This window comes from Xenopus laevis, chromosome 5L (assembly GCF_017654675.1).
Source record: "Xenopus laevis strain J_2021 chromosome 5L, Xenopus_laevis_v10.1, whole genome shotgun sequence".
Classification (NCBI taxonomy): domain Eukaryota; kingdom Metazoa; phylum Chordata; class Amphibia; order Anura; family Pipidae; genus Xenopus; species Xenopus laevis.
The window spans coordinates 121,113,651-121,139,567 of record NC_054379.1 but is presented as its reverse complement, the minus strand read 5'-3'; the positions used below and the strand labels follow the sequence as shown (position 1 = coordinate 121,139,567).

The 25,917-nt window shown below is 37.1% G+C and overlaps 1 protein-coding gene across 2 annotated transcripts in view; it reads right to left on the bottom strand.

Moving 5' to 3' along the window:
* Positions 1 to 25,917, bottom strand: part of LOC108717032 (maltase-glucoamylase, intestinal) — a 124,217-nt gene that overhangs the window by 61,294 nt on the left and 37,006 nt on the right. For both annotated transcript variants that reach the window (XM_018263744.2, XM_041563350.1), the window contains 11 exons: positions 24,193 to 24,309; positions 23,136 to 23,290; positions 21,708 to 21,792; positions 19,875 to 19,931; positions 17,036 to 17,160; positions 7,532 to 7,620; positions 6,867 to 6,916; positions 5,291 to 5,458; positions 4,222 to 4,371; positions 3,272 to 3,478; positions 2,052 to 2,206 (listed from right to left, as the gene is read on the bottom strand). In XM_018263744.2, coding sequence (XP_018119233.1) covers positions 2,052 to 2,206; positions 3,272 to 3,478; positions 4,222 to 4,371; positions 5,291 to 5,458; positions 6,867 to 6,916; positions 7,532 to 7,620; positions 17,036 to 17,160; positions 19,875 to 19,931; positions 21,708 to 21,792; positions 23,136 to 23,290; positions 24,193 to 24,309 — 1,358 coding nt within the window. The remainder of the gene's footprint in view (positions 1 to 2,051; positions 2,207 to 3,271; positions 3,479 to 4,221; positions 4,372 to 5,290; positions 5,459 to 6,866; positions 6,917 to 7,531; positions 7,621 to 17,035; positions 17,161 to 19,874; positions 19,932 to 21,707; positions 21,793 to 23,135; positions 23,291 to 24,192; positions 24,310 to 25,917) is intronic.

Below are 25,917 nucleotides of genomic sequence, written 5' to 3'. Positions count from 1 at the left end.
CCATAATTTCTATGTGTTATTTATGCAACAGACAAATGTTTCTCAGCACACATGTATGATTCATCTGCTTAGACTCTGCTAAAAAGTCTATTTTTCAAAGTATATCAACTCTAAACATTTCCATCAGCAGCTGTAATCCAAGTGTCTCAAACATCCCTAACGCAAAGGACAGATGATACAAGCAATAATCCCCCTGGACGTAAATCTAATTTTTTTTTGTTCTGAATTTGATTAGAAGAGAGGCTGACATTTTACAGAGGAATCAATTGCTTTCAAAGCACAAATGAATTTCTGAGTAAGTGCCTGATGAAATTCCCTTTGGCTCGCTAATAGCCCCCTAAAATAACACACCTATCAAAAAAGTAGTAACTTAATTAATTTACTTAACAAAATCTTTTTTATGGCCAAACACTGTGAAAACTGCTCCTGATAATATTAGCAGGGGGAAATATAGAAAATAAATGCAAGCAATAATGGAAAATATAGACAACATTGGTTATTAATTGTGTGGTAAGGATGCCTTTGTAATATTAATTTTTATAGATGTAAAATACTCTTTAATCAAAAAGACAAATACTTGTGGTTTTCTATTGTATTCTTTAATTCTAGATTTGCAAATTAACTTCCTGATGTGAATCTTTTTATTTTATTGTGCTTTTATTGTAATAGCATGGACCATTAGTGATGGGCGAATTTATTCGCCAGGCGCGAATTCGCAGCGAATTTGCGCGATTCGCGGCAGGCGAATAAATTCGTGAAACGCCCGCGAAAATTCGCCGAAAAAATTCGCCGGCGTCAAAAAAAAAAATTTCCGAAAAAACGGACGCCGGCGTCAAAAACGAGACGCCGGCGCCGTTTCGCGAATTTTTCGCCGTTTCGCGAATTTCGGGCGAAATTCGCAAATTTTTCGGCAAAGCGAAACGGCGCAAATTCGCCCATCACTATGGACCATGTTGATACTCCATGAATACATCCTTCAGGGTTAGGTTCTGACCTCTATTGTTATATTGGAAATTTGAAAATGAATCAACTACCTTAAGAAAAATGTTACAGGACTAAAATACTTGGGTATTCCCATGGTAAATGATTCCCTTTGTTGTAATATTGGTGTTTAGAAATGTATACATTCAATACTGCATATACTTCTATATGTTTAAATGAAGCAGACTTTGTTTTATGTGACATATAACACATTCATTTTAATATGATAACGTTTGGGAATTATCTATTAGATATGATTGGACACAGGGTCATCTTTTTACCAGACAATGTATGCTTAATGTGTTTATATAATATAATGATCTGTTCTTTGATTTCTTATTTCTGTTTAACGTCCTTTTAACCAGGAGGTAGAGCTTAAGTGGTTACATATCATTTGTTTTAGATTTGTTCATGAAAGAATATTGTAATAGCCTTACGTGTAGTTTCCCTACATCTACTTATTTGATGGTGTCAGCTAGCAAGTATTACCACTGTTCAGTAAGAAAGGAAGGGGGACACTGAGGGGCCGATTCACTAACTTCGAGTGAAGGATTCGAAGTAAAAAAACTTCGAATTTCGAAGTGTTTTTTAGGCTACTTCGACCATCGAATGGGCTACTACGACCTTCAACTACGACTTTAAATCAAACTATTCAAACTAAAAATCATTCGACCATTCGATAGTCGAAGTACTGTCTCTTTAAGAAAAAACTTCGACCCCCTAGTTCGCCATCTAAAAGCTACCGAACTCAATGTTAGCCTATGGGGAAGGTCCCCATAGGCTTGGCTAACTTTTTATGATCGAAGGATATTCCTTCGATTGTTGGATTAAAATCCTTCGATTCGAAGGATTTTATCGTTCGATCGAAGGAATAATCCTTTGATCGTTCGATCGCACTATTTGCGCTAAAATCCTTCGACTTCGATATTCGAAGTTGAAGGATTTTAATTCCCAGTCGAATATCGAGGGTTAATTAACCCTCGATATTCGACCCTTTGTGAATCGGCCCCTGAGTAACGGGTATCAGTTATCTCATAATGCTTTTTATAGACATTTTTTTCATTACTTACATTATTGCTCCATTGCTTTTTCTTCTGATCTGGAGTCCAAATGGATTATCTTTAACCGTAACCTCATAAAGGCGTTGTGCTTCTGTACTTGTAGGGCTATTTGGTAGATTTAGTGGTACAGGAACTTCATATCTTTTGTTATTGGGATCATAGATCTAAACAGAATATGTAAATGTCATGTTTTTACAAGGAAACCTGAGGTAACATTAATAAATATGTAAATGAAACCGTTATCTAAAAGCCGTCTCAAAATATTGCTGATCTGCTAGTATGGAGTTTCAGTGTTCTGAGAGAACCAAATAATAAGCCCTCAGCTTTATTTTTGGACACACATTTTCACTATTTCATTTACATTTCATTACATTTACACTGATTTAATCTTTTAAATGCTATAAGACTAAAACAGAACAAAAGGAGATGTCTATCAATTTGTGAAATATGACCTTTTCGTTTCCTTTTATGTTGCCACATTTCTCCACTAGTACATTATTACAAGATGAGAAATGCTTATCTGTGTAACTGAAACAAATAATTAAAAAAAAATCAGTGAAGGATCAGTGAAATTAACAATTGGGGTTTTTATTATATTTTAATAATTAAACGCCCAGTGAAACGCCCAGCAATAAAAAGTCCATAGAAATGAATGGCAACTTTTATTTTGCTAAAAAGCAAGTACAGTAGTAGTGGCATGTAGTAAAAAGTCTTGTTTTTCTGAGAAAAACAGTGTTACAAACTGGCAGTGGAATGACAAAAAAATGGGGGAAAGTTAGTGCTTTACTAATTGATAAATAGTGCAAAGGTCTGAAACAAAAAAAGCCATTACTGAGCATTTTTTTTAAACATTGTACACTGCTTTTGGGATTATTGTCAGATTGTGGAGTTTTTATGCCGGTTGCTGGCCATTTTTTGCACTTTGAGAACTACATTTGTGTGTGCAAATATCCGCTAGTGGAGTGCAGAGACCTGCAGAATGGCCCTTGAATGGACGCCACCTATTTTAGTCAATACTCCTTACCACCTGCCCAAAGGCCTACCCAAAGGGAGATGCAAATGCTCCCAGAAGGAACACTAAGGACTTACAAAAAAAAAAGAAAAAAATTAAAATTAAAATTTTATAAAAGATTGCAAAAACCCTCTGACCTCTTTAGACAAAAGTATGTACATTATAATAATAGTGATTAATAACAACATGATATGCATAGATTGTAATAAATATTTACCTTAAATTGCAGCATGTTGTTTTCATGATATATTACGTCAACATTAATTGGGCTGATGGGAGGTGAAAGATCACCATAAGGTGGTACCACCATGGAACCTTTGGAAATTTCCACTTTTATACCAGTAGAGGTTGGCTGCACATTGCCCACTCTGTAACCATAGTTACTCGGAAAGTAACACCATGGCTCTTTGGGTATATCTGAAGGCTAAAAAAGATGTATGCTTTATAAATTGCTCACACATTTTCAAAGTAGTAATAAAGAATCATGTATTACGTCACTATAAAACACATATAGTTTTTTTAACAGTACATACAAACACATACATACATACATGAAAGTTAAAACATGCCAAACATTTGTACATGATACAAATGCAGGGAATAGCATATATTGTATTACAATGAAGCAGCAAACAATGTCTATCTGCCTTACAGGCATCTTCAGAGTACTCTGTCTGCTTAAAATGTGTGGTCAGAAGAATGATCAACAGGGCACTGAATGGTACATGGGTGAATGTTTCTAACATTAACAGTAACTGATCCTGGAACTGGCCTTAGCTTTAGAATTTAGTGCTATATTGAATATGACAGAGAGAACAGCAATTCTAAAGCAATAAAAAGAAAAACCAGGGACAAGGTAGGGAGAGAGGTTTGCTGGATATATAATAGCAACACATAGAACCGTGGAAAAGAAACTGAATAGTCAACTTTGGAATAATAAGATACTATTTCAATGTTTTTAATTTATTTTAGCCACTTTGCTGGCAGTTTACTGTTGCTTTTATTCAATGGTAACAAAAGTTTTAATTTCAAAATGCACTAACACTGTACTTTACTATTAAAATGCAAATAACTGCCTGCCTACAGTATATAAAACTACTGTACATATGCTTAATAAAATAGAATGTAACCCTTTCCAAAAACTGTTGGTTTTATAAACGTACACACCTCCCAGATACATCCTCGGCTTTGACATTTAGCTTCATAAGCATCAGTTTCGGGGTGGCAATCATACTTTTCAAAGGCCTTATCAATTTGATCCCATTCCAGAGTGTAACCCTCTCCTAATACCAGCTGAAGACCTGTTATTTCTAAAACCTGTGCAAGGACAGAAAACACAATAATTTAAGTAAATTTCATGAAAACTTTTTGAGCATTACCATTTATGAATTAACACATATTACTGTACTACATTTAGGGCTTTATTACCCTAAGTTTGTACAGTCATATTGTATATGAAATGTAACACAAACTTTGGTTAAACTAGTCTCAACTAGAAACCCCATGTTGTTACAAAGGTCGCAGTACTCCCAGGTAAGCTTTCCTTTACTGTAAGAATGGAGGCAAGTACACATGTATGTTTTTAAAACCTAAGACAACTACATGAATACCTGTGCAATATGTAATACAACCAACCAACTTTTGAACAATGTAAGCCACATTTAAAAGTTTAATTAATATGAAGGAGTCTTATGTGATCCATGTTCACATATTAAATGGCATGCAAAGCATTACAGAATGACTGGTTACTGTTAATAGTAAACACCATATGGACCAACAGCCTGCACTTTCCTATGAATAGCCATTCATTTTTATCTGTATTTTACACATTTGTGTATAAGCAGTTTCAGGTTTTTAACCCTAACATTAAAGGGGTTATTTATCATATTTTTTATTAAACTAAACTCGACCAAACTCCCATGCACAATTTTATCATATTTATCAATAAAATAACTCGGGTTGAGGAAAAACTTGATAAGATTGAGCGAAAACAGAATCATACAAATCTTACACCTTCATCCTGTATGTCAGAAATTTGACTCGTTATTGTGAATAAGGGTCTGCAGTCATATTCTAAAGCTGACATACTCTGAATTTAATTATGCTTATGATGTTAAGTAAAGTAAGCAGAGATGCTTGAGATTTAAATGCAATAAAGTTAGTTCTTGTTATAGATCTTTACATTTAAAATATACTATTTCTTTTGAAAATATAAAGGCATAATAATAATACCCACCTTGTTTGAATCATATTTAACTGTATGACTAGAGGATTGGATAACACCTCCTTTCTTCACTCTTACTTCACTGACAAATTTTTGAACTCCATATATCTTAATTTCTTCAAATTTTAGATTGTTTGGGTCTGTATACTTTGCATTAGTGACCAACATGTCTAATATATTCTGAAATAAAAAAAAATAACTGGATGCTAATTTATCAACTTAAATATACATTTTAATCAGACAATATTGATTGATTACTCTATCCCTCATTGTGCAATACAAACAACATTTCAGTTCAAAGCAATTTTCTTTGAATCATATTTTATGTTGTAAATATTTCTGATACATATAATAAAATATAATAGATATATTAGTTACCAAGCTTATATCATCCCATATCCCCTGTGGTTAGTATGGGGAATTAGTAGAATCATGCACATATATAGCAGAATCATACATTTTATACTTACATGTTTTATAAGTACGTTGCCACTTCACACTAAAGCACACTGTATTTTTTACTCTAGGGCTGAGATTGTGGCAAAATGAAAATGGAGCCCTGACTCAATGGCAAATGGAAAATGTTACCATGTTAATGGTCTGCAAAGGCTCAAATGAGTAGGTCCTTCACAAATACATAAATATAAAATTGCTATTGAAAGGGATAACAGTTATGGGGCATTTGTCAGAAGGCATTCAATTACAAATTGTTTTGGTAGTGGCATTACTACCAAGGGAGCAGTGGGTTCGACAGCACCCAGCCCATCCCCGTAGGGACCACCTGAATCACAGTATGCACTGCAAAGAGGCCCAAAGGAAAGTGTGCAACACATCTTCCAGTGGCGGGGAGACTGGGGGGCCTGGGTTAAATTTTTGCACTAGGGCCCATGTCCCCTAGCTCGACCACTGTGTTTTGGTAACAATGCCCATGGGCATTTAGATGCAGCAAGGTGGGGGGGTCTCTAACTACAGTACTGATACCCCATTGTACATTCATGATACTCATCTAGTCATTGTATACACATATAGGAGAAGAAAGGTTTTGGGGGTTTTTTTTTTGCCTATAATCACATGAAAATTCTTACAAGTACAAGAATTTTGAGGTTTTCATAGTCATATTAATGATGTTTTTTATTTGTGTTTGCTTTTTATATGCATCTTTTTTTAATAAATATAATAATATAATAAAGTAGACATTCATGCTTTTTTAAAATGAGTTTAGTCAAGGTTGAAAAAACCTTGTGTAAAATTACACAAATCCACATTTTATATAAATCGGGCCCTAATTTCTAATTGGTTGCTATGGCAATTGCATTTTTGCACATATGTTTGTAAATGACCCCCCAACAGACTTTCAATCTATTGTTTGTTTGAAAAAGGAAACCCCTTGGGCTATAGGCACAGAGGCTGCATGACAAGGGATCTGAATGGCTAGCCATTGTTACATGAGATATATCATAAAGCCTGTGATATAATGCAGAATAAATCATGGACAACAGACTTTTAAAAGGCATACAGGCATATTTAGAAATAAAGAAGGCAAAGCAGAAATGTAGCCGTTCTCTAAATTCCGTAGACAAATACTTACATTTGAAACAGAAAATTCATATAAAATATGGGTCCCTGATTCTATTGCCCCTGAAAGAAAAATTGAAAGAAAATAAATCATATTCATCAAGTCATGCCCCTGTTTGCAATGAAATATTAACACAATGAGAAGAAAAAGAACTGGACAGTATTTTGGATGTTTTGAACTGGACAGTATTTTGGATGTCTTGTATAACACCATTGGTGAAATATTTCATTAACACACATCATAAATAACACAGGAAAGCAAATGAACAAACACAATGAGGCTCATTTATCAACACTGGGCAAATTTGCCCATGGGCAGTTACCCAAGGCAACCAATCAAATTGTCTCATTTGTCAGTCTCCTTGCAGCTGGCTTTAAAAAGCTAATCACTGATTGGTTGCTATTGGTAACTGCCCATGGGCAAATTTGCCCAGTGTTGATAAATGAGCCCCAATGTGTTATTCGCTGATTAACCTAGATGTTCCAAATTACAGAGAACATTTAAAGGAACATTAAAAATCATGATTTTTTATGATAGCATACAATTTTCAAATTTTACATTTAAGTCATGAATGAAGAGCTCCCAGCCATATACCATGAGAGAGGGAAAAAAATCTTGCATGCTTTCGCATTCTATACATATTCTTAGCTTCTTCTGTCAGATATTTAAAATGTTACCTCTGGATTCTCCATCATCCCAGAAAAAGTCTCCCTTGGCAGACTGGTTATCATCCAAAGCAATAATAAGGCCAAGTGCATTTTTACGGCTGAAGAGAAAAAAAAGTAGCTATAAAGATGGCCATATAATAATTAGGCAGTTTGTCTGAATTTAGCTTTATTGGCTAACTATCATGCCCTATTAAGAATGAGCACAGTAGCATGCTGTAATTTTACAATTGTGAATAATGAGTTATTTTCTAAAAGTATATACAAATGGCAATGTTTTGGAGTTGGCATTGACCTTTATCTTGAGAAAAGGCACAGGTTGGCTTAAAACATTGTAATTTATTTGTGCTTTTGTGCCAATAAGTTATGCTTCAACGGTGTGCTGATGTATTGGGCTTTTGTTGGCATGTGTAAAGCCCCAGGCAGATTGGCATTTTTTTTGTCAGTAGACCATATGGTTTATATTCCGCAGCACTGTAGAGACATTATATATCATTCACATGAGTCCCTACCCCACTGCTGCTTACAGGAGACAGTTAAACTGCCTGTATGATTTTGTAGTGTGAAAAGAAACTGGAGTACCTGGAGGAAACCAATGCAGAGACAAGAGAACAAAATAGGCAAAGTGACAAATACAATACCGCCCCCCAGCTTCAGTTCACATCTGCATATAAATCAATGGATTTAGGTGTGAATAATTGTATTTTGAGACTTACAAGTCGATGGCCAAATTATTAAATATACTTGACCCACATGTAGAAAAAGCATAGACCTATGTACTATATATCGACCTTTGAACCAGGGTCGGAATGGCCCCCTCCAGCCTCCCCGCATGCCCCTACTGTGAGGTGCCCACATGAAGGCACGCTCAGCGCAATGCACATGCGCGAACAGTGCCAATCGGTGCACATGCGCCAAAATTTTTTTTACTGTGGAATTCAAATATGGGAAGAGGGGGGTCTGGCCCAGCAGGGGTCCATGAGGGTCAGGGCCCACTGGGATTTTCCCGGTGTCCAGCCAGGCCAGTCCAACCCTGCTTTGAACATTCCAAAATGGAAAAGCCAAAATGAGTGTGAACAATAACAAAATAAGTATGTGTAAGGCTCATTCGTGCACGAGCGTCAACATGGACGCGGACGCAGGCGCGTCGAAAACTGTCGCGCGCCGGGGTGGACGCGGGCGACGAAACATCCGCTGACGCAACGGCGTGCGGCGTAATGACGCTAGCGTCCTCACGTTTGGCGCCAAAACATTACTTTAAAAAGACGCTCTGGGAAAGGATCCTTGCTTGGTTATAATCCTAGCTCCTGGATGTGACTTGATTTCTGATTTCGGCTTTGACCTTCGGCTTGTTTCCTCGGACTTCTGATTGACTTCTTCCTGCTTGACCCCTGCCTGTTTTTGGACTTCGCTTGCTATCTGCCTGCCCCCGACCCAGCTTGTTTCCGGTTACGCTCGAATTCTGCCCGCCTCGACCTCGGCCTGTCCCTGACGATTCTTCTGCTTATTCCTTGGTACCTCGCTTCCGGCTAAATCTGGGACTATTGATCACTCCTTGTCTCCTCCCATCTGGACTTATTAACCCAGGCTTGACAGTATAACCAAGCCAAGATGGAGTCCAAGGAGGAGAGGTCGGTGCTGAAAACTATTTCCCAGCAGATCGCAGGTCTAGCTCAAGCTGTCCACGAGTTACAAGGCGGCTATCAAGTTATGCAAGATCAGCTACAGGCTCTGCAAGAACCAGTGACTCATTCACGTCCTGCTTCGGGTCCTTCCTTCTTGTCTCCTGAGGATTCTGGGGCCGGTTCTGGATCTTCCTCTGAACCCAAAGTGGCGTTACCCGACAAGTTTTCGGGGGATAGAAGCACCTACAGGACTTTCATTAATGGGTGCAAACTCCTGTTTACGCTAAAGCCTAATACGTATGCTACTCAGCACGCTCGGGTGGGAACAATGATTACCCTTCTACAAGGACAACCCCAAGCGTGGGCCCACCGCTTGATGGAACAGGACAGTCCTATCCTAGCTACTACTGAAACTTTCATTCAGGCTTTGGGTGCAATCTATGAGGATCCTCACCGCATTGACACAGCAGAAATTGCCTTGGGGGCCCTTCGCCAGAAACAGAGACCGGTGGAGGATTATATTGCCGAATTTCGGAGTTGGGCCCCAGACACGGAATGGAATGACAGGGCTCTAAAGAGACAATTCCGCATTGGGCTGTCTGACGGTCTTAGAGATGAGTTGGCTCGAGTAGGTATTCCAGATACCTTGGAAGAGTTGTTTCGGCTGGCGGTTCAAATTGACCGAAGACTGCGAGAGAGGCAGCTGGAGAAGGTGCCAGTAAATTTTTCACCATCTCCTTCATGGGTCATCCCGGTAGCTCCGCCTCCCATCCACCAACCAGCCCCCTCTGCTATCTCTTCAGAGTCTGAACCTATGCAGATTGGTGTGGCCCGGGGAGCTTTGACAGCTGAGGAGAGACTTTGTCGCAGACGTTTAAATCTGTGCTTGTATTGTGGCCAATCCGGTCACTTCCTCCGAGGCTGCCCAACTCGTCCTAAGGGTAGTACATCCGCTAAATCGTCTTCAGTTTATAATTCTTCAATTCCAACGAACTCTTTTGTGACTATTCGTCTTTCGTTACAGATGGGGTCAAGAAAGATTGAGGTTGACGCCATTGTGGACTCTGGGGCTTGTGGGTGCTTTATGAACAAGACTTTTGCTACACTGCATAATCTTCCGTTACTTCCCAAGCCCCAGCCACTCGGTATTAAGCTGGCGGATGGTTCCTTGATGTCTTCGGGCTCAATTCTTCATGAGACTCCACTTTTTGTTGCTTCCCATGTTAAACATTATGAAGAAATAAAGTTTGATGTGATGGATTCCTTGTTGTTTCCTGTGATCCTAGGTCTACCTTGGTTGAAACTTCATAATCCTTCGATTGACTAGTACACCGGTTCTCTGATATTTAACTCTTCTTTTTGTCTTCAAAACTGTCAATCAAATATTCCCTTGAAAGAATTCATTCTGGACAAAGGTGAGATTCAAGCAGTCCCTCCTGTGTATCACGAGTTTTTTGATGTCTTCGATGAAAAGGGAGCTGATTCTCTTCCTCCTCATAGGGATTATGATTGTCCTATAGATCTTCTCCCTGGTGCTCCTATCCCGTTTGGCAGAATCTATCCGCTTTCTGAGCCTGAACTTCAAACTTTGAAGAAATATATTGACAAGAATTTGGAGAAGGGGTTTATCCGAGCTTCTACATCTCCCGCTGGTGCAGGAATATTCTTTGTGGAGAAAAAGGACCATTCCTTAAGACCCTGCATTGACTTCAGAGATCTTAACAAGATCACAGTCAAAAATCGATACCCCTTACCACTTATTTCAGAACTTTTCCAAAGATTGAGTCAAGCTAAGATTTTTTCAAAGTTGGATTTGAGAGGGGCCTACAATTTGATTCGAATTCGCAAGGGAGATGAGTGGAAGACAGCTTTTCGTTCACGTTATGGGCATTTCGAATATACGGTGATGCCATTTGGTCTCTGCAATGCCCCTGCTACGTTCCAACATTTTGTAAACGATATTTTCCGCAATCTCCTTGATCAATTTGTTGTCGTTTACTTGGACGATATTTTAATTTTCTCTTCTTCCTTGGAACAGCATCGCGTACACGTTAAAGAGGTCCTGTTACGCTTAAGGAAACATAAGCTGTATGCGAAAGCCTCTAAATGTGAGTTTGAAAAGTCATCCATTGAATTCCTGGGTTTCGTTGTGTCTGCTTCTGGGGTCTGTATGGATGTAAAAAAGGTGGATGCAATTCTTAAGTGGCCGCCTCCCAAGGATCGTAAGGGGGTGCAAAGATTCGTGGGCTTCGCTAATTTTTATAGAAGGTTCATTAAAAAATTTTCTGCCATAATCAAACCAATCACAGACTTAACCAGCCTCAAGAGAAAATTTTTTTGGTCTTCGGAGTCACAAGAAGCTTTTGAGAAATTGAAGACACTTTTTATCTCCGCTCCAATTCTCATTCATCCTGAACCCTCTAAGACTTTTTTACTTGAAGTTGACGCCTCTGAAGATGCAGTTGGGGCAATTATTTCTCAAAGGTCTGGAATTAAGGACAGTGTTCACCCAGTTGCTTTTTTTCTAAGAAGCTCAGTCCCACTGAAAGAAATTATGGTGTGGGTGATCGAGAGTTATTGGCCATTAAGTATGCTCTAGAGGAGTGGAGACACTTATTGGAAGGTGCGCTACATCCAATTTTAATTTTTACGGATCACAAGAATCTTGAGTATTTAAGGTCAGCCAAACGCTTAAATCCTCGCCAAGCTCGTTGGGCCCTGTTTTTCTCAAGGTTCCAGTTTCACATTACGTATAAACCCAGTTCTAAGAATGTGAAGGCTGACGCGCTTTCCCGGCAATTTTCTGAAGTAGAATCAACAACTCCTCCAGCTACCATTCTTCATTCAGGAAACTTTCTGCTTCTTCAAGCTTCTTTTCTCAAAAAGGTGGAGGACACCCAGCAGTCTGTTGAAGATTACCCTGATTCTAAGTGGTTACATGTAAAGGATGGTGTCCTCTTGTTTAATCAACGAATCGTGGTTCCTCCTTCACTTCGGGCTGAAGCATTGAGTTTTATGCACGATCATCCTTTAGCAGGTCACTCTGGAATAAGGAAGACGTTAGATTTGGTGAGACGGTTTTTTTGGTGGCCATCAGTGGTGAAAGACTGCATTTCTTACGTTCGTTCATGTGAAAATTGTGCCCGGTCTAAGATTTCTCACCTCAAACCAATGGGTCTTTTGAAACCTCTACCACCTCCAGAGGCACCTTGGAGTTCAATTTCCATGGATTTTATTGTGGAACTTCCTCTTTCCAATAAACATAATACTATTTTTGTGGTGGTGGATCGTCTCACAAAGATGGCTCATTTCGTTCCTCTCTCTCATCTCCCTTCGGCTTCTGAGACTGCGGATGTTTTCGTCAAGGAGATTGTACGGCTTCATGGATTGCCTCGGGAAATCATCTCGGATAGAGGCACACAATTTACATCCAAATTCTGGTCTGCTCTCTGTAAAGCTCTGGGAATAGTGTTAATGAAATCCTCTGCATACCATCCTCAGACTAACGGACAAACAGAGAGAACTAATCAAACTTTGGAACAATACATTCGGTCTTTTTCTTCTTATTTGCAGGACAATTGGGTGTCAATTCTTCCTCTGGCTGAATTTTCTTACAACAACACCATTCATTCATCTACGAAACAGACGCCCTTCTTTTCTAATTTTGCATTTCATCCTACCATGTTTCCTGGCCTTTTTCCAGAAGTATCTCTTTCTTCGGTCCAGGATAGACTTACATTTCTGAGGGAGAATGTGGAGGTGCTTCAACACATGATCCGCAAGGCTCAACTCCAATTTAAAGTTTTTTCAGATCGAAGACGGGGAGCAGATCCAAACTTCCAAGTAGGAGACAAGGTATGGTTAGCCTCTACCAATCTTCGCCTTCCTCATCCGTCAAAGAAGTTTGCCCCTAGATTTGTTGGGCCTTTTCCAATTAAAAGATGTATTAATCCAGTCACTTTTGAACTAGAACTTCCAGGATCCATGAAGATCCATCCAGTTTTCCATGCCTCCTTATTGAAGAAATTTCATTCTAGTCCTTTCTCCTGCCAGCATCCTGTTCCTGCTCCTCCTGTTGTTTGTCAAGAAGGGATCGAGTTTGAAGTAGAACAAATTTTGGATTCTCGGCTTCGTTGGGGGAAATTGCAGTATCTGGTCAAGTGGAAGGGGTTTTCGGTTGAAGAAAATTCTTGGGAACCGGTAGGAAACATCCATGCTCCGAGGCTCATCAAAGCTTTCCACAAGAAACATCCTGAGAAACCATCCAGAGGTGTCCAGAGGCCACCCCTAAGGGGGGGGCAATGTAAGGCTCATTCGTGCACGAGCGTCAACATGGACGCGGACGCAGGCGCGTCGAAAACTGTCGCGCGCCGGGGTGGACGCGGGCGACGAAACATCCGCTGACGCAACGGCGTGCGGCGTAATGACGCTAGCGTCCTCACGTTTGGCGCCAAAACATTACTTTAAAAAGACGCTCTGGGAAAGGATCCTTGCTTGGTTATAATCCTAGCTCCTGGATGTGACTTGATTTCTGATTTCGGCTTTGACCTTCGGCTTGTTTCCTCGGACTTCTGATTGACTTCTTCCTGCTTGACCCCTGCCTGTTTTTGGACTTCGCTTGCTATCTGCCTGCCCCCGACCCAGCTTGTTCCCGGTTACGCTCGAATTCTGCCCGCCTCGACCTCGGCCTGTCCCTGACGATTCTTCTGCTTATTCCTTGGTACCTCGCTTCCGGCTAAATCTGGGACTATTGATCACTCCTTGTCTCCTCCCATCTGGACTTATTAACCCAGGCTTGACAGTATGGTTGTATTAAAAATTCAACTAAGCAAGTTTTCACTTACTTAATATCAGGAATGTTTTCCTTGTTTTCCAGACAGTCTTGAAAATGTTTTAACAAACTGACACATTTAACAAAGAAGATGCTTTTGCACAACCACATTGAATTCAATAGTGTTAGAGCTCAGTGAAGCTCAGCTGTGCTAAGCACTTACAGCCATCTTGATTTATATAATTTTTTTCCCATGCAGAAATTATTTTTGTAACTATGCAGTAGCCACAATTTGGGCTTGGTCAAAAATAACTGAGATACATAATAAGTTGACTCTATAACACACGTTATATTGCATTACATTGTATTCATATTGTGGGTTAAATACTATTTATGAAATAGTATGAAATAATATCTATGGCAAAACACACTTCTAGAATATACAATGCAGAACAAGTAAAATGGAAAATTTGAATGATGGATGCCAAAGCTCCCAATTACTAAAGGATTGTATCAGAAGATTGCCTTACTTCTTCTGTTTCCATGAACTGCAAAGAAAAGTTTTCCACCAGGGCTGTAGTGGGATATTTAAACGATTCACTTTTCTCAAAGTCATTTAACTCTGACCAAATGTCAGACTTGAAGTGCAACTTTTGTTTTATTCACTGTGTGTTCTGGGATTATGCAGGATCAAGTTCAATTACAGAAACCAAGCCAGAATTGAGATTCATTTCTTTCATCTCTGTAGAAACCTTTTTTTTTTTTTCATTTACTTCTGTAGCTCTTCATATTTACAAATGTCTGTGTGGCTTAATGGAATGCATAATACAAGATGTCCTTACACCTGCTTTTGTATAAATGTCATTGTGTAATGATGATAATGTGCAACATGTTGGCGCTCTATAAATACATGTTAATAATAATATGTTGACATATTGAGAATAATTCACTAGATTTGAGTAGTTAGACTATATTTGCTCCACATGGTCAATAGTTAATACATTTAGCCTTTTTTTATTCTGATGCATAAATTGCATCGTGAATACCATATGATATAAAATAACTTTAATCTCGTATAGAGAACTAATTAAAATATAGCTTTAGGTATATTCAGTAGATACCCTATAGTATGAAATAACACTAATCCCTATAGAGAATTCCTGAAATCTATCCTAAAGTACATTCAGTACAGACAGTCTCTTTCAGACATTGTATAAAATGATCACATTGGGAAAAAGCACTTAAACAATTAGTAAGTCTTAAACTTTCATCCATATTCTTCAACAAAGCAGTAAAGCCTTTCAGACAATATTGATTTAGGGAATAATTAATTCAGTCAGTACCTATTCTACTTTAATATTAAATCTATTGCTTTTATAGTGGGGTTGGCTATTTTTCAGCTAGCATTTACAATATACATAAATGGACTGTCTCTAACAATGCAACTAGGTCTCCTGCTTTGGCATCATGAAATTGATTGTGGTATAATTTTGATGCAAATTGCTGCATTCTTATTTTCTCCTGTATGCAGCTTTACGATGAAATATATTTTAACTCGACCACAGTGTGACAATTAAGTAAATGATTTAAGGAAAACTGTCAAACATACTGTATAACCTGTTCTACAAATAATCAACTTTTTTTTTTTAAATTAGATGCAGGATATGGGTTAATGTTTTGTTTTGATTGTGTGTGCATGTGTGTGTATGCACTCCTTCAATTTAATTGTTTCCCTTCTTTAAAAAGTTATGCTATTCTCCAGTTATATATTCTCGATCTCTAGAATGGCAAGTCCCTCAAATCCCTCATATATATCACAAGGATATAGGAAATGTACTAAAAAAACAAAACACTGTGGGACAATTTTTTTGTGCATTTCTTTGTCAATGTTTTTTCTGCAGCTAAAATGCCGAAAGTTCCTTGTCCCTTTAATGGTGGTTTTATGAATTTAAAAATGTATGCTAGTTTCAGTGGTTTCTCTACTATAAAAGTCACAAGCAAGAGAGGAAAAAAAAACCTATTTATAGTCACTAAATAACAAATAAAATAGGCAACCAGGGAATGTGAATTGATCCATTCCCTCTCTATTGTTCATGAATAACAAATTCATGATTTTTTCTTATAAAATCTGACTTTAAAAAATCACAAATTTTTCAGAATGTATTAAACCCCCGAGGATAGAAAAGTCTGAATCAGAAAATCCAGCATCTTAGACCTGTCAAGGTTGTATGTAAGTCAATGGGAGAAGTCCCAATGATTTTTTTTGATGTGCACTGGATTTCGTTCAATTCCCCTGAAGTATTCAGAGTTTTCAGGCAAAAAATCTGAGTTTTCGGGTGAAAAATCCAAAAAAAAAATCCTGAAAATTGGATAAAAGATCCAAAAAAATCATGAAAATTGGATTTTTCCTGCAAAGCAAATTTTCGGGAAAATGTAATAATAAATAAGCACATCATTATAAAAAGCCAACATATTTCTTAGTGCTGTACAATAAATAGGTGTATACAGTAAGGGGCAGATTTATCAAAGGTCTAAGTTAAAAAAGCTTCGAACTTCGAATTCAAAAAGACCAATCGAACGAAGATCAAAGTTTTTTGAGGTCGAAGTGGGCTGAATCCGGCCTACTTAGAATCGTATGATCGTACTTCCTCCCGAAGCCCAAGGCGGTTGCTATAGGCGTGACAGGAAGTTTAGCACTAGTTATGGATTTAGGGAGCCGATCGGGACAAATCTGACCTGTGTCCATTGTTGGAAACCGTGAAGAAAACCCGGTCGGCCCGGGCCCTCATAGGCCCCTGCTGGCCCAGACCCACTCCCCTATCAGGCGAAACCAAAAGAAAATATGTGCGGCGTGGTGTGTGCTATGTGCGGATGTTCACGCATGCATGCAGTGCTCCATTTCTTGCGCATGCACACACAGCACCAGTTTTTGCACATGCGCACGGTGCCCCAAGGTTAGGAACCCGGTGGGCCCCAAATGTACCAGTCTGACACTGTTCATGCCTGTTACTACACACATGGCAGTATTGAATAAAATGCCTTGTGTGGCATAAGCCATAATTAGCAAGTTAAGACTCAACATGTGCTAGTCAATATGTAGAATTAAAACTTTTACAGTACCTGTAGAAGGTAGTGTTAGCTGGTTTCTGAGTTGGGAATATGTATCCTCCTCTGACATGAAGTCCAATTTTGTCTTCTGGTATATACATGTCAACTTTTTGCTTTCTCCAAGAAGCTTGAGTGCCCTATAGCATGAAAATAGAAACCACAGCTTTTAATTCAATATAATATACATGGTTGTGAATGTATAAAAGGTATTCTTTATTTTGCTTTGAGAGATAGAGTTCAGTTTTTAATAAATACAATGTAAAATTGTCATTATTGCTGTTTGACAGTGCAGCAACAGCCTGGCAGCCTGTTTACCATCTTACACATTAACCCCTTTAAAAAAGCTACCACCCATTTTACCTCTATCCCACCAATGAGACAATAAGGATATTCAGGTTGGAATGAAACAGGCCATATCTTTATTTACAATATATATATATTGTACATACTGAATCAATATAAGAAAACAATCAGTTTTAATATATAACTAGAAAAGCATGCCTGATTTCATTCAATCAATACTGATCAATATATATATTGAGCAAATTAACTAGAAGAGACATACAATTGACAAAAAGTTGTTGACATTGCCCATAGTCTTCTAGGGATTTCATATCTCAGATCAGATATTTTTTAGGAGCCTGAAATATTGGTATCCCTGAAAGGATCAGACAATGCTACCATTTCGATTGATTTGATTAATTTAGTCATCAAATCAGTTGAACTTAATAGACTATTTGTATAGAATGGTTAAAAACTCCAAAAAAAAGTTAAATGGCTGGGAATGTAATGAAGGAAACCTATAGGATTGCTAAATTAATGGATAATTTTGCTCCTTGGGTCTATAATCATAAATCCTACATGCTTGTAATAGTAATTTAACAATTGTTAAAGTGCTAAGTGGAGTCTTTAAAGAATCTTTGCTAAAGATTAGCAATGTGGTATGTATTGGGGGGGTTGGTTAGCAATGTGGTATGTATTGGGGGGGTTGGTTAGAATATAGCTTTTGTAATGTTTTGCATGAAATATAAAAATGGGATTTTAGCAATGGATAGCATCAGTAGGGTGCATTCCCTTACCTTAATGCAATGTGAAAAGTGCAGTTTTAAGTGCAATTGTCTTTTTTCACAATGTAGTGTTTTTCCTAGAATCCTAGTGTCATGTAGGTGCAATGGAGCGATTAGCTTGGCACAACTGCACTGTGTCTACTGCAGTTGTGTCTGATTGTGCACTTGTCAGTTGAATTGAATATTTTCAAAATCTGGAGTCATTTTGGTGCTCACCATGCAAGTGACATTTGCATCACTCGAAACAGAACATGACCAAGAATACAAGATATTTACATATGTAGCACGTATGAAGTTAATTACCCTCCCCTTCTTTGTGCAACAACATCAGGGAGCAAAGTTTAACAAAAATGTCTCTTGGGTTCATGAACTACAAAGCTTAGATGACAAGAGTGTGGACTACAGGAAGACTGCAAAATTGAAAGGATCAATAAAATACCTGACTCTACAGAAAGACAACAAAAAAACTTACAACTTTAAAGTGATACAGAGTGCAAGCCTTCTGGAGTATAAACTAAACAAAAGATAAAGTATAATGTCTTTATGAGATTTCTTAATAATTATATACATGGGGCAGATTCACTAAAGAGGCAAAGTGGCCATTGCTAGTAACAATTCATCAGAAATCTCATCCGCAGGGACATTGCCAATTCACTAACAGGCATAGAGGACAGTTCGCTAGCAAACAAGTCCATCAATAGTGTTCACTCACACCCTATCGCCAGGCAACTCTTCGCTCTGTCAAACCATCGTTAATCCACAAATTTACTAAGATGCAAATTTTACTGAACGTTACCTCTTTCACCAGACTTTACTCTACATCTATATCTATTTACATCTATATCTTTACTCTATACTCTTTACTCTATCACCAGGTGACTTTGCCACCTCAGACCAGGTGAACTGCTAAAATGAAGGTACATCTTCCTCAATCTTATGTCAGTGGCCTTATATCCTGTATGTCGGAAATGCATTAAAGTTGTAAAAAAAACGTTTCTTTTTATAAAGTGGGAAAGTGGGTAAATGTTTCTTTTTTTAAAGTGGGATTGCCTTTAAAAGTCCAAACTATTGATTGTATGTGTGAGAATGTTTTTAAATTAATTTGAGGGGCATGCCACATTTGTATAAGGGTGGGCCAATGTTTAGGGTATTAGAGGATCCCCTCTGTCTTTATGATGGCTCATTGGACATGTGTTTGAAAAAGTGCCCACTTATACCATTTGCACCAACATTACTATTAAAGACGTCCATACAACTTTTAGATACCTGCCCTATTCAGATTAACCGAAGCGTAAGAGTTCTAGCAAAGTTTTGGCAAAAATGAACGCTAGCAAAAATTAGGTATGAAATGCTCGCCCAACCGAAAATAACTCATGGAAAATTCGCCAGCGTTTGGCTGCTGAGATGCAACTTCGCATATTAGTGGTAATGAATTTTGCACTTGGCAAAGTGGCTCGGAGTGTGGCAAAGCGGTCGCTAGCAAAAATTTGCCCTTTAGTGAATTTGCCTCCTAGCCTTTGGTAACATAACAATTTAGAAAGAGACAACTCAGAAAGAGACAACTAATCAAATTAAATTTAAAAGACTATTAAGGCATGCCTAACTCAATAAATCCATATTCTTAATATTCTTAAGTCAAGTACTATAGAACTGTTTATTGAGAGAACACTGCAATTGACACAGGGTTTTCATCACTGACTGCAGGGAGTCATTGCAGATGACATTGATATTGCATAAAATGGGAGGAATTGTCATGAAATAATGTTTGAAATTAATTTACTTACAGTTTCATAGTTGTACCACTTTGCATCAGGTATATATACATTAGCAGTAACTGAGTTCTAAATAAAGAAGAGAAAATAACAAAGATTACACCCTGTATGCATCACATGATACCATATTTAAGGATTATTAAAACAATGAGGTCCATATCCTCTCCAGGGTAGACTACTGCAACCAATTAATAACGGTCTCCAAGATTCTTATTTCCATCCACTGCAATACATCCAATGTTACCATCGGCATTAACTTACCTGCATCTTAACAACACTCCTCAATGCTTTGTTCTGTTTCTCTTTATGTATCTGCTTTAATTTCTATATAAACATCCTCATGATAATCTATCATCCATATAGTTTACCCAAAAAAAGTGAATCACTCAAAAAAAATTTCCTTATAGACCATGGTTCTAATATGGTCAATTGTAGTGACGGGCGAATTTATTCGCCAGGCGCGAATTTGTGGCGAATTTGCTCGATTCGCCGCCACGTTAAAAATGGGAGTCAGCGTAAAAAACAGGCGTCGGCGTAAAAAACGGGCGTCGCGTCAAAAAAAACGGACGCCGGCGTCAAAAACGAGGCACCAGCGTCGTTTTGCAAATTTTTCCATCACTGGTCAATTGTCTTGCTCTTAAAGATCTCTCTTTAACTATTGTTAGCCTCTTTAGAAATAACTTTTAAGTAGCAATTATGTTCCCGATTTATGCACTTATTCCCTAACCCGTTTTTGTTTTTGTCTGTCTCCTGTACCTTATAGAGTGTAATTTCTTCAGGGCAGAAACATCACTAACTTCATTGAATTCCTAGCACTTACATGTTCAGTTACTTACTCAACTGTACCTTTATTGTGGTTGTGCTTTAAAAGTGAAACATAGATGCACATTGCTTTACAAATAAATACTATAAAAGTCATAAATTCAATCTTATTAAATTATTCAAAGAATGAAATGAATTAATGTATATTAGTCATCCCTCTATTAAACTGTGGTAGAATGCTCATGTAACCTGAATGTAAATTAGCATACGTGGAGTAAATTTACCTAACGATGAATGTAATAGACCTTTAATGTGCTCCAGCTTATTACTGACTAATTACCAGGACGTGTGGCATTGGCATGCCATTGGCAGTTATTGCCTGTAATGCATAAGTTCATGGCACAGGAAAGTACTGCAAGTTCCAATTATAGCCAGTGCTCTACTAGCATTGCACCAAGGTTGGGTACAAGAAGAGGAGAGCATAGTTCTGCTTTTGATTGCTGGACACTTCATGGGAATAAGTGGTTGTATCTTCCTTTCTTCTTCCATGATAATATATTCAAAAAGATAAAGTGACTATGAAATGGACAATGATCCATTGAGGATTGTGGCCTGGCAAATCAATGCCAGAAAACATTAGTGAGTTAATCAATCTGCCCTTTAGTCGGTGGTATACTATATAGACAAAAATATGAAATATTTATATACCAAAAGGCTGCAAAGATATTGCATGGAATTTTGGAGAAGGTAAATTTGTGGACGTAGACTATAAATCTTGAGACCTTCCTATTATATACAGTATATTTATTTATTTCCTGTTAGAAATAAATATGGTGAAAGGGAGCAAATATCATTCTCTCGAAAATATTTATCTAGATAGGAACTTCAGATAGGCATAATGGCCCTATCCAATTTGCAGAATATCGTTTTATAAATTGTAGCCTAGCAACTGTTGGATGGATAGACTTTCCATCACATTTCATTTCTGTTGTATTGAAAAGGCCTCCGGGATTTATATTACCTTTTAGTAGAACAGTCTGATTTTTATATACTTTATATCTAAATGTTTCAAGTGCAACTTACGGGATTAAGTATAGGTGTAATGAGAAGTCCTGGACCCCACAAAAATTGGTTATCTATTCCCCAAGTTTCAGGATCAGAATAGAACCTGTAAGTACATAAATATATAAAGATACATTTAAGAAGCCATTATCAGTGTGCAGTAAACAGAAACATTTGTAAATTCAAGAAACACAAAATTATTGACTATTAAAAGAAAAATCAGGCCTCAGTTTGACAACTTGTCCTTTGATTTGTATATATAAAAAGACAGAACAGATGGAAAGGGTATACCGATTGAAGGTGCATAAATTTACGGCAATCCTAATAAATATGACAACAACGTATATTTGATGTATTAATAATTCACAAGCAATAAATCTAATAAAGGCCAATAAAGCCAATGTGTTATTTCCAGCAAATTGTAATGTAATTGGTCCAATTCCACAACATCCTACCAGAAAATCAATGAATGCTTAAAGGAGAACTAAAGCTAAACTAAAGAAGTAGGCTAGAAATGTTGTACATTATAGTTTGCACAAGGCAACCACAACCCATTAGCAGGGAAGATCTGTGACTCTGAAGATGCCCCAGTAGCTCCCCATATTTTTTTCTGCTGATTCACTGCACATGCTCTGTGCTGTTGTCAGTTACTGAACTTAGAGACCAACTCAAAATATACAGTACACATAGAATATACATGTCCCAATATATGGCTGATAAGTAATTAATACATGGCATACATAAACCAATGCAACTAGCATGAGAATTTAATTATCAACCTTGTAGCATTATTTTGTCTTGCAAGCAAACCTGATTTTCTTCTTGATATTTTATGACAACCCCAATGTTTAGCTTCTCAACAGCTGCTCAAAGCCCACTGAGCATGTGAGTATTGCAGACACTTTCCAAGATGGTGACCCCCCCTGTTTTAAGTTTGAAGTCCTGGATCATCGTTGTCATTGAGAAGCTGAAGCTTTAGGCTGGTGCAATAATTTCAGTATATAAAACATGGCATTTTTAGCTGGTTTAGGGGTTTAGTTCTCCTTTAACCAAGGTTAACACTGCAATCATAGCTACTAATACCTTTATAGATGATTGGCGATACAAAACAAAAGAAATATAAATATAATGCCAGTTCTTATTTTCTATAATGTTTCTATTGCAAAATTTAAAATTACATTGTAGAGTTCCTTCCATATTTGTATAAAATATTAACTGATGCAATATTATATCTTCTATTACTTGGAGGCAAGAGAAGAAGGTATTAAGAGATTATTGTCTAAAAAATTTCAAGTAATCGCAGAGATATAAGCACCAGTCCCTAATCCATTGCTGTATTTCTTCCAGTTAAATTTATTAATGGAAGAACAAGCATAATAAGTTCTTAGAAACTATTTTCTAATGTGAAAATTTGCCCATGTCTAGTAATCTTTTTAATACTTTGCTTACTCATGAAGTAGTGGCCTCACTACAGTTTCTCCTTTGGTGTGAGCCTTGTAGAACAAGGTGTAAAGATATGGCAACAAGGTATAGCGAATATTTAAGTAGTGCCTTGAGGAGTTCACTAAAAGTGAATCAGCTCCATAAGAAGCAGGATCCTGGTGCTGCAAAACAAAAATAAGAGTGTTTCATATAAATATCCCACAAACAGTATTCTTTAAATATTTATAGTATATGTCACACAGCTACTTCACTTGTTAAAATATGTTGCACTATTAACTATTATCACCGAACTGGATTCCAGCCACTGTAGCATTTATTTGTTTACTGTATATAAGGCATTCTCTTTCAGGTGTCTCTGCCAACACTTGTGACTTGTCAATATAAGTTAAAAAATCTCCATTTGTGGTTCTAAATAATAATTACTTTTAATACAATTAATAACTAGAATTGTATGAACATGTAGATCCTAAATAGTTGATAAGGGAAATGAATACTTGATTTATACATACAACTGCTGTATGTGCAATAACTGGGGTTGACTATGAACAACTATGTAATAAAACAACATTGGATGATTCTATTGCAAGATAATAATGACTATATGCAAGGTTTGATAATGGGAACTGCAATGCTACTTCTTAGCTCATGGCAAAAAAAAGTTTTAAACAGAAAGCTTTCTGTACCAGAATTTTCAAATTACAGTCAATGACTACAGCAACATGGGTTTGGGAGTTTTTTCACCAGCAAACACTGATGGAGAAACCACCATAGATGCCCTAAACGTTTCATGGTTTGAGTAAATCAACAGCCGATTACAATACAAACAATGGAGCACTGTAGAACCCCAGGAGTTTGTACCTAGTGGTTGTAACATTCTCTTCTCTACATTTCTCTATAAGCATGTTCCTGACCTTGAAGGACCCATATGTTACATTTGCAGTTAAATACACTGTCATTTTAAAATTTTCCGAAAGCTCTTTACACTTCAATCACAGGAAAACATTTCTCTACAGTTTGTAAATTTATCAACTAACAGTGTATATAGGAATAATGCTAAATATACCTTGTAATTCTCAGCATTGTGGTTTCTGGAGAATGGATAAAAAGCACCAACTTGCATCCACCTTCTGCAGAGTTCTTCTGGCGAGTCATCAAAAAAGCCGCATATGTCTGCACCAATCTGTGACAAGAATCACATACTATAGGTAATTGTATTTGTTCATATTTTGGGATAGTCTTCTACAGAGTATAAATATTTGAGATCAATTATTATTTATCCTAAAATACATGTATAACCCATATTAAACAACATGTATCCATAATTATAAATTTAGCAGGCACTGGGAATGTATTATATTTGCTGATCATTTAATATCTTCATTATTTGAAAATTGAACACTTAAAACTAGCTTCTTCTAGACTCCCTCATCATTAAACCTTCTTTACACTTAAGGCTGCCACACAGACATTTTGTATATTTGAGCAGAATAAAAATATGAATTGACCGAATTTAAATGCAACTTCAAATCAGTTTCAGTGCATATATTTAGGATGCACTCTTCATAGAAAAATAAAATAAAAAATAATATTTTCAATGTAAAATGCATGCTACAAGTTGCATGAAATAGCATAAACATTGCATTTCATTTAAGTGCTCTGTTCAGAAAAAAATTAAAGTTTGCTACAACTTCTTTCTACATTAAAATCATAAGTTATCTCTTGGTGTTAACTGGACATTTAAATTTCGGAAATAACAGACACATTTCAGACATCAGATCAATCTGATCATATTTGCACCACAGTCTGATATGTGAATGAGACAGGGATTATGCCATGTAGTATAGATTACTAAACAGAGAAGGATTTTATTATCTTAATTTCAAACTTGCTGTACACAAAGATGGTCTTAAATACAAAGCATCCAGACCATCTATATGGGAAAAATATGCTGGTGAAGTTTCTCCATAAAAAATGACTTATTTGGAATATTAGGATGTGTTTGTGATATCTTTATAATGGTAGTTTGCCAGTCTGAACCTTGTGAAATAAATATTTGTGAAAAATCACATTGGAGCTCTTGCTAAATTTGGGTATTTTTACAGTGATATAATTATGCCTGGCAAAAAGACATCTTTGGCTTTAATAAAACACCTTTTCACTATGTAAAATGAAATGCTTCAGCATATTTTATTTCTGACTTTTCACACCCATCCAAAAAGATATTAAATGATGGTTGCTGCAATACACCAAAAGTTCCCATTCTAGCACCTTTGTAAATTGTCGGTGTTGTTTTGGATAAAATAGGTTAGATTTGACATTTTGCATGTTGTAAATATTGCCCCAAACACACTTAAAAATACAAGAGGTAGGTAGGGGGACATTTCATGCTAAAATCAACATACTATCATAATGTTTTGTGCACCATAGTCCATAGTGTAAAGGAAGAGGGCAGGATGTTCTGCTTATCTGAATATGTTAAACATACTGTTACGTCTTCCCTTAGCCCTTATCAGTGTGCAGTAAATTGGAACATGTTTTATTATCTTGGAAAAAATTATCTCTTCTGCACTATGGTCTCTACCACAAGATAAATCAGCATGCAATTAGCAACTGATAAGCAAGGGTGGACAAGAGAACTTATAAGGTTAACAGCTCATTTTCTCATAAATGAATATGCATTTTGTAGGTAGCGATAGAAACACTTGAAGCACCGTTTATCTCTCTTCCCCCAATTTTAGTTTGGTTTAGTTATTTATTTTAATTATTAAAATGTCTGCTGGTATAGAAT